The sequence below is a fragment of the Sorex fumeus genome, unplaced genomic scaffold (genome assembly GCF_029834395.1).
Source record: "Sorex fumeus unplaced genomic scaffold, SorFum_2.1 ptg000043l, whole genome shotgun sequence".
In the NCBI taxonomy this organism is placed as follows: domain Eukaryota; kingdom Metazoa; phylum Chordata; class Mammalia; order Eulipotyphla; family Soricidae; genus Sorex; species Sorex fumeus.
In genome coordinates, this window is record NW_026606100.1 from 18,118,926 (window position 1) to 18,128,960 (window position 10,035).

Below are 10,035 nucleotides of genomic sequence, written 5' to 3' on the forward strand. Positions count from 1 at the left end.
ATATGCAGGTCCTGAGTTGGATCCCTAATACCAGCTGGTCCTTGGAGAGCACCAGGTGTTACCCTGGTCACCCCAGAACCTGATATTCAACACAAGCTCACATAAAGCCAGAAGGCAAATATTTGACTACTCTCCGTCCTTTCTTATTTTCTGAGCATCTCCTGAGAACAGCATGGCAGAACAGAAATATAAGGAGTCATACCTATGAGCCATTGACTTAAATGAGTCATAGGATTTAAGGTTTTTAGTGGTCACCTTGAAAAATGACAGCAAAACAACAATTAACTCTTATAATTCATTTTATCTAGCCACATGTATCCAAAATTATCACTTCAGTATAATTAATTTCTATCTTATAGTCTCTGTTTTGTACTGTCTTTGAAATGCAGTGGGTCTTTGCTATATTTATAGCACCTCTTGAACGAGCCCCATTTCACCTGCCCAGTAAGTAGCCACCTGGCTAGTTGAGAGCACTGCACTGGACACTCACAACCATTGCAGATGAAGAAGATCTAGAGAAGAACACACTAAAGACTCAGATCAGAGCCATGAAAAACAGACACCAAGAGTTAAATTAAAGCCAAAGCACCAAAAGAGGTCACTCAGCAGGCCAAGCACAGGCTTTGTACCTGGGAGACCCAAGTTGACCTCACAGGTACCTCACCGCATGGTCTCTTGGCCACTTCTATGAGCAGAGAGCAGGCGCAGTCCTCAAACACCACTGGGTCTGGCCCCAGAAACAACTGACAAAAACAAAGCCCTCCAATCACAGGCAAGAGGTACCAAAATAAAAGTCTTAGTGTGTGTTTTGGAAGTTCAGAAGAGGGTAGCACACCATGAGCCAAGGAAATGAACGTGGTGCTGGCCATGAAAGATATTAACCCAAAAAATAAAAATGCATCCTAAATAAAAGGAGCAGACACATAATGTGGCTTTCTAGTTAGAAATTATTATAAGCTACTGGCGGGGGACCGGGTGAGGGAGGAGTCCCTTTGGCAACTAATTAAATTTTTATGACTATCTTGAAAAGTAATATGCCAGCTGGGCCTGCTGCACTAAAGCTCTTGGTAGACTGACAGCGTTAAGTAAGGGGCCAGAGAGATAGTACAACAGATAGATCACTTGCATTACACGGTATCAATCCAGGTTTGATCCCTGGCACCCATGTGGTCCCCTGAGACCACCAGGAGTGATCCTCGAGAGCAGAGCTAAAAGTCCTCAGCATCACTGTGACCCCCAAAACCAAACAACACAACAAAGTTAAATAAAATAATCAACCGGGTTCTCTCCTGCCTCACAACAAGGACTTCATAGAGAATAGAGCCTTTGGGCCCGTGGGAGCCCCACTCCTCAGTGATACTGTGAGCCAAGGGAGCAGGCTTCTCCAAATATCAGGTTCCTCACTCCCCACTTCTGCGGACATCATGAGTTTCAGTTCTTGTCACAGAGGAAGAGAAAGACACAAAGGAGCCACACCCACTGAAATCCTGGCTTTCACATGTTTGATTTGCTTTTTTGTTGGGCTGATAATGTAGAGAGATGGTAGGAAGTTTAACCAAGATCTACCATTGTCCTCATCAATCCTAGAGCAGCCTGGACATCAGGATCCAGCTAAGAGGACAAAATCCTTGCAATAATTCAGTTTCACTTTCAGGGAGAAAGGCAGTGTTCAGGAGTAAAATAGTTTCATAGAGAGAAACTCAAACCCAAACCCAGGACTCACTCAGCAAGCTACATTGCCTATGTTGATCCACTATATATTTTTTCACATTTCCTTTTTCATATATTTCCTGATTAATTTGACAGTTCTTGAAGGAATATGAATTTTAAAAAAATGTCATGAGGAAACTATTAAATCTGCTTCTGAGTACAAAAGAACAGGGAAAAAAAATTCCCTGCAGCTTCTGCAACTCTGGAGTCCAAAGAATAGCCCCACCCTTCTTAGTTTGAAGGAAGACTTCTAAGCAAAGGACCTGCAAGGTGTTTATTTCAAGTACTTCCCAGTCATCTGGTATCTGTTTCTACCAGAGACAACACCAGAGAGACACACACATAGCTATTAAGAGATTTATTGCGAGAAATTAAAAACAAAATTTGAAACCTGTGTACCCTGGCTAAGCAAATTTATATAACATCCATCAGGCAAATGGTCAGGAAGGGCACACTGACACTCTATGGCACAGGTTTTACAGCCAACTGGCAGAATTTCTCTCTCAGGGAGCTCATTGCTGCTATTAAGTAATTTCAGCAATCTGGGTCAGACCCCTTGCAATCAGACCCACTCAATTACCTAAGATAATACATTTTACTTAAAGTCAAAGAAAGACTGGGTTCTTCTAGGGACTGGATCAATAGTGCAGCGGGTAGGGTCTTGTATGTAGCCAATCCGGGTTTGATTCCCAGCATCCCATATGGTTCCCCGAGCACAGCCAGGAGTAATTCCTGAGTGCAAAAGCCAGGAGTAACCCCTGTGCATCATCCGTGTGACCCAAAAAGAAAAAAAAAGACTTAGTTCTTCTAACACATCCATTAAATACCTTCATTGCAACATGTTTGAATAACTGGGGAATGTACAGGAATGTATACATTCATGACCAGCATTCTTGCCACTGATGGATGCGATCAGCTCACCATCTGTACTAAATACCAAGACTATCTTTCCCTTGCTAGTCTCCCTGGTATTTGGCAAGTCCTAAATTATTAGTGAGTAGCCCCTCCCCTTTTTCCCAATTTCTGAGACCATAAGTAGCTTATAATCGCCAATGACATCTTCTTTATGGCTATCTTTTGCACAAAAGATACTATGAATATGTGTAGTAACAGTAAGTCATTTCTAGCACACAACCCAGAGTGGTCAAATCTTCATCTATCCCCTAAATTATATGGGCAAATAATACAGGCCAGAAGAGTAAGTGTTTTCTCCTAAAATTACCTTAAAAGTAATTGCTTTCAAAGAGGACTTAGGAATTAAGATTATAAAGTTAAGAATGCATGTCTTCTGAAGTCATGGAATTTACATACAAGTGGTACTACATGGAAAGTATTATGTTAAGCGAAATGACTCAGAAAGAAAGGGATAGACATAGAAAGATTGCATTCATCTGGGGAACATAAAGTAACAAAATAGGAGACTAACACCCAAGAATGGCCCAGATTAGTACCAAGAATTTTACTCCATGGCTTGGAGGCCAGCCACACATGCTAGGGGAAAAGGCAGCTCAGATAGAGAAGGGAGCACCAAATAAAGGGTGTTGGGAGGATCTTCCCAGGATGGGAGATGCATGCTGAAAGTAGACTATAGACCAAACATGCTTGTCACCCATTGCCTCTTTTGCAAACCTCAACATCCAATAATAGAGAGAGAACAAAAGTGAATGCCCTGCCACTGAGGCAGGGTGGGATGGGGGCGGATAGGAGGTGGGAGGGATACTGGGATCCGTGGTGGTGGGAAATGGGCACTGGTGGAGGGATGGGTATTTGATCATTGTATAATTGAAATCCAAGCACAAAAATTTGTAAGTCTACAACTGTACCTAATGGTGTCTCACTAATAAAAATTTTTTAAAAAAGAATGCATGTCTTCAAGAGGAGCTCTCAGTCCTCTTTCTGTGTAAAAACAGGGTATGAATCTCCCTTTTCTAAGTTGGGGGGGCGGTAAAAGCAAATCACCTGAGAAGCATCGAAGTAGGAGAGTTCAGAGTGTGCAGTTGGAATGTGCCTGATCAGCCAACTCCCACACAGTCTCCCAGCACATCCTCTGGTCCTTGCATTGACCAAACCAGATTGGTCAAGAACAGCTGATGAGGCCCCTGAGGTTCCTAAGCATCCCTACCTCAAAAGAAAATCACCTGAAAAGACTTAAACCTGTATAACAAATCTCTGTCACGTGTATCAGGTCACATTTTCACAATTTTAACTTGCCTCCAAGAAACTCAAACTCCCATTCCCTTCATCCAGTCTGCTCTCACTATATTACCCTGTGTTAAAATGAGCTATAAGTTCCTGGTTGAAACTACATCCCTTGGATGGGAGATTCTTTTCTCTTTTCCAAGATAGTACTTGTTTCTCTGTAAAATGAAAAAGTGAGTTGTGTACAAAGTAAGGAGTTATGGAGGCTCACACAATGCTGGAGTATCTCTAGCTAATGCATACTAGATTATCACAGCTTTCAGGATTTGTCTCTTTATTCTATTAGGAGCCAAGAAAGGCAAATATCACATATATTTGGTGGACACTAATGAAAGTCTTTACGTGCTCTCCTGCACACACATACCTATAAGTGGTAGCTCTTCTGTCACCTTTCCCTGTCCCCCTTCTCATTTTCAAATCTTCTGGTCTCCTTATTCTTCAAAAGTGTTGATAAGCTAATCCAAAAGTCTTGTATCTAGCAGGTAATAAGGAAGTTAACTTATTTGCACTAGGTCACTCAGCTAAACAGTGGCAGAGGCAAGAATTGAAATAGCATCTTACTTCAGCTCACTACTATGTCTGGTACTCTTTCTTTCCTGAGTTTCAGAGATGAATTATCTCTATAGCCCTACCACCAGGCCTGACTGCTAGGGCTTTTACACACTACGCAGTTGCACAGGCAGCAGCTTTCAGGGAGCCAGGCACTTGAGTTCCTGATCTGCATGCTGAACTGGAACTCTTAATTTCTTTGAAAGCAAGGAATCCATTTTCCCTTTACACTGGGGTATGGAGCGATAGCACAGCGGGTAGGGCGTTTGCCTTGCACTCAGCCAACATGGCTGACCCAAGTTCGATTCCTCTGCCCCTCTTGGAGAGCCCGGCAAGCTACCAAGAGTATCTTGCCCTCATGGCAAAGCCTGGCAAGCTACCCGTGACGTATTCGATATGCCAAACACAGTAAAAACAAGTCTCACAATGGAGATGTTACTGGGCCCGCTTGAGCAAATCAATGAATAATGGGAGGACCGTGACCGTGACTGGGGTTTACAAATTAGGTAACACATCCTGCCTGCTCATGCAGTGTACTGTTCTCAGCCCCAAGCAGGTGTCATCATTCACCTCTGAAGTAGGAGAAAAGTGTGCAGCTACAGTTCAGTTTTAAGTCTGAATCTCAGCTCTAACCACCAATGGTCCAGTCATCCTTAAAGAGGCCTTAGCTTCTCTAAGCCCCCAATTTCCAACTAGGCAGACTTCATAAAAGGCAGTTTTGTTCTCCATCTTTGAGCTGAGGTAACATTTTGATTACCATTGGATCCTTGCAAGGCTTGGTGATTACATCTCTGTTATTGCTAATAGAAACTAGAGAGCATTTTAAAATATGGTCTCTTCATAGAGATTTTTTTTTAATTTTTTTTTGGATTTTTTTAAATTTTATTTTTTAAAATTTTGATTAGTGAAACACCATGAGGTACAGTTGTTGACCTTACAAGTTTTTGTGCTTGGGTTTCAGTTATACAATGGTCACATACCCATCACATCACCAGTGCCCATTCTCCACCCCCAATTATCCCAGTATCCCTCCCACCCGATCCCCCCACCCCACCCCACCTCTGTGACAGGGCATTCCCCTTTGTTCTCTCTCTCTTTTTGGGTGCTGAGGTTTACAAAAGAGACATTGAGTGGAAATCATGTTCGGTCTATAGTCTACTTTCAGCATGCATCTCCCATCCTGGAAGGATCCTCCCAACACCCTTTACTTGGTGTTCCCTTCTCTACCTGAGCTGCCTTTCCCCCTAGCATGTGCTGTTGGGCTCCAAGACATGAGTAAGCCTCCTGGTACTTATCTCGGCTATTCTTGGGTGTTAGTCTCTTATTTTGTTACTTTATGTTCCCCAGACGAATGCAATCTTTCTATGTCTGTCCCTCTCATAGAGATTTTTTACACTCATTTTCAAACCCCTTCATGATATATCAATTATCCTTCACTTGTACTTTGACAAGTTTACAATTTGAAAAACTCTAACATATATTGGATACACTTCTCCTGTTTCACTAGAGTGCATAATGACAATATTATTTTCATTTGTTTAGTTGTATTTAGTTACCTCATCTGACACACCCAAAGGATCCAACATTGCTATTGAGTGTTATATGTAACACAACAAGGTAATTTATCAATTGCAAGCTACCGTTTTAAGAACTTCCCCTCTAGTGATCAGGAAAGACAGCATATATAACATTTTACAAATAATTGTATTAAAGCCTTTATTTTCCCCATAAAAATGGAGACTGTGACTTTCCCAGTAATCATCTCAAGTTCATAGCACATCTCTCTACTGTTCTTAATAAACATGACAAGAATCATGATTAAACATAAAGTAACATACATCCAAGGGCTGGAGCGATAGCACAGCCGATAGGGCACTTACCTTGCATGCGGATGACCCAGGTTCGATTCCTTTCTCTCTCAGAGACCCTGGCAAGATACCGAGAATATCCCACTCACACAGCAGAGCCTGGCAAGCTCCCCGTGAAATAGTCAATATGCCAAAAACAGTAACAAGTCTCACAATGGAGACATTACTGGTGCCCACTCAAGCAAATCGATGAACAAAGGGAGGACAGTGTTACAGTGCTACAGTGCAACATATATCCAAAAGACCTCTTGGAGGCCAATGACAATCACACAAAACATGTTACATATTTACACACAATACTGTATTAAAATCTTGAATTGCATAATCATTGTGAGACAGTAATATCCTTTTCCCTATCTTATTTGTCTTAAGCAGTCCTTATGGGACACATAATTTGGCCATAGTGTAGCTGAGCAGAGAGAAGTGATTATGAATTGTATAGGAATTGCCAACAGTACTGACGAACATTACAGTCACTTTGGTCACTAGCATTCGCGGGCATGCCTGGAGACTGCCCTCATTTCCCAGTATCATTCACTCAAGGGAATAAGTCCCTTGACAAACTGAGAACCACTCAAAAAGAATATGTTTGGTGTTGTGATTTTTTTTTCTTTTCCAGCATCTAGCACCCTACCTAGCATGTAGTAGCACATAAAAGCAAAGAAATGAATGACTGTGTGAATGCATGAATGCTTTATGGAATTCTGAATTTTTGTAGAGAATTTTTACAGTCAAGAGTCATTCTAAAACCTCCATAAAAGCAGGGTTAAATGTCTTTTGTGGCTTGTGCAATGTTAATGGTGTAGCAAATGTAATTAAATGATGAATGGGAAAGGGAAAATAAGTATTTATTCACTTACTTGCAAGCAAGCCAACTCCACTTGCAAGGGATCCGACCCAAGCTGTTTTCCCTTTGCCTTCACCGAAGGTATCGAGCCATTCTATGTATAAGACGCCAACAGCTAGTGGAGACCCATAGCACAAAAACTGAGTGAAGAAGGAGACGAACACGATCACCCAGCCCCATCCACCGTCAGGTGACTTTTTAAATTCCATCATAAAGTGAAATCAAGGCGATGCTTCTCCGTAGGTCCTACAAACACATATACGCACCACAAACAACACAACAAAAGCAACAAAAAGACAAGGAAAAGGTATATTTAGAGTGCAGTAGGTCACAGTAAATTCCATTAAAAAACATGTCCTAAATTCAAACTTATAAAATGTTCTCTAAAAATATCACATTAAAAAGGTATAAAAATGTCACAAAATCAGGTTTACTTTGCACTTTTTTAATTTATGGTTTGAATAAGGAAACATTCACATTGATGCATATTTTAAATTATTTTATAACATATCTTTACTATTATTATCCCTTTATATGTGGTGGGGGAAAATGTGTATTAGAACAAGCCAGCTGGACTGAGTTTAGACGACCCTGATTTTGTTGGCAGCATCCGAGGCACCCCAGTGAGGAGCCAACGGGACCTATGCCTTCTTCTTCCCATCAGGTATGATTGGGGGTTGACCTTGGCCACATCAATGTCACAGAGCTTCATCACAGCCTGTTTAATCTGGTACTTGTTGACCTTGACATTCACCAAGAACACAAGTATGTTAACTGTCTTCTCTGTGTGTTGCTGGCTGACTCAGTCAGAGAACTTTTTGATGGCACAGTGGTCCAGCCTGTTTCTCCTGGGAGTGCTCTACCATAAATACTTGGGCTACCTTCAGAGCTGCAGAGTTTGGGCTCTGAGAAAGTGGGTGATCTGCAAGTTTTTTTCTTTTTGTGGCTGTGGAGGCTTTTCAACACAGTGGTCTTTGGCCTTTAGGGCTCTGGCTTTGGCTTCACCTTGGGACAGGGACTTTCTTCCTTGTTTTTGGTACCAAACATCTTAAGGTAAGGTAAGGTAAAGGCCCTCCCATTGATCATCGATTTGCTCAAGCGGGCCCAGTAACGTCTCCATTGGAGACTTTGTTGTTACTGTGTTTGGCATATCGAATACGTCACAGGGAGCTTGCCAGGCTCTGCCGTGCAGGCGAGATACTCTCGGTAGCTTGCCGGGCTCTCCGAGAGGGGCGGAGGAATCGAACTCAGGTCGGCCATGTTGGCTGCGTGCAAGGCAAACGCCGTACCACTGTGCTATTGCTCCAGCCCAAACATCTTAATGAAAAAAAAAAAACCTGTACATTATTTCTTAATTAAGTTTTTAATCACTAAAAGGTATAGGACTAAAAATCTCCTTCCTAATCTTGCATCCTTTTAGCAAATTCCCTCGTCCTTCCAAGAACAGCAAATGACTGGTTTGTTTCTGTTATATGCTATTTCCCAGCAGGCAGATTCTTAGCAAGAAGGGTTGTGTTAGGATTGCTCTCTTCTTATGGAAGGGACTAGATTACAGATGGGGAGGCAAGTGGAAATGCAATATCAAGAAAGAGGATTTATAAAGCTGAAAGACCAGGTTGGCCTGTATAGGGCATGAGGTTTGCCCTTCACACACACCCTCCTGATCACTCTCTGGCAGTAGACCACCCAGAAAAGACTGTGACTTTCAACAACCCACATGTGGGAATCAGCTGAAGGCATCTGTCAGTCCCACTTTCAGCGTCAGTAGCAAGAACTCAAGCAAGTCTCAAATGGGAACTGTCAGCATAGCACAGTGTTTAACAACTTGTGCATCCTTCTAGAGTTTCTTCATCCGTGCACAAGCAAACCAAAGCAAATATCCAGGAATTGCACTGTTTTCTGTGGTGCTTACCTATGGATGCAATGTAGCTATCACTCTCTTGCTGACCTGGGAACTGAAGGCAGTTCAACGCCAGGTGTATATGGCAGAACTGCCAGATCATGTTTCAAATGTAGGACCCTAGGGATTTGAATTCATGGCCATACACTTGTGAAGAAGGTACTCTAAATCACTGCACTATTCCTCCATGCGTTCTCATAATTCTTTAAACAAGTCCAGTCTTACAATGAAAACCAAACACGCAGTGAATAACCTTACATATACATAAATCTTTCTATATCTGCATATCATTTGATAAACTGTGTTTATGGTAGTGTATCTGGAGACCATAATCTGTCCTTCCTGCTTCCAACAGTCACTTGCTCCTCCTTATGATATATCTCCTATGGCTTTTCACCATGCCAGGTTTACAATGAGAATCAACATTATCTTTGCCCACAGATTTCTTTTTCTTTTTCTTTCCTTTTTTTCTTAAATGACTGTAAGCCCTCAGATTTTTGTCAAGCCATGCCTATTAATCAGACTACAGGTAAAGACAGTAGAAATATCATCCATCCATTCATGCATAATATATGAGGTATTTGCTACCTTAAAGGAATCATAGGCTCACCATTTTTCTATAACTCAGTGAATTGCTTCACTGTGAGATTCAGAGCACTGTGAAAATACCATATCACTACCTTCTACAGGCTTTTGTACAAATCAGCTTTCAATATCAATACTAAAATTTTAAAGAAGTCACAATTTATGCAATTAACTTGTAGGCTCTAAAATTCAGCCACTTGCATGTATTAACAAAATACATCAAACCTTCAAACACTTTTTAGAAGTAATCAAAAATGTCCCTTCAAGAAATGTCCCTTCTAAAAATCAAGAAATTTTTAGAAGTAATCAAATATGTCCCTTCATCAGAGGTTAAATTCCAATACCACTTAGTCTACTGTTTAAGTAAACAGTACAAT

The 10,035-nt window shown here is 41.5% G+C and overlaps 1 protein-coding gene across 1 annotated transcript in view; it reads right to left on the reverse strand.

Moving 5' to 3' along the window:
• The window catches only part of SLC16A9 (solute carrier family 16 member 9), a 48,626-nt gene extending 41,244 nt beyond the window's left edge, over nt 1-7,382 (reverse strand). Inside the window, exon 1 of the mRNA XM_056120665.1 lies at nt 7,187-7,382. Coding sequence (XP_055976640.1) covers nt 7,187-7,382 — 196 coding nt within the window. The remainder of the gene's footprint in view (nt 1-7,186) is intronic.
• Between the last annotated feature and the right edge of the window lie 2,653 nt (nt 7,383-10,035).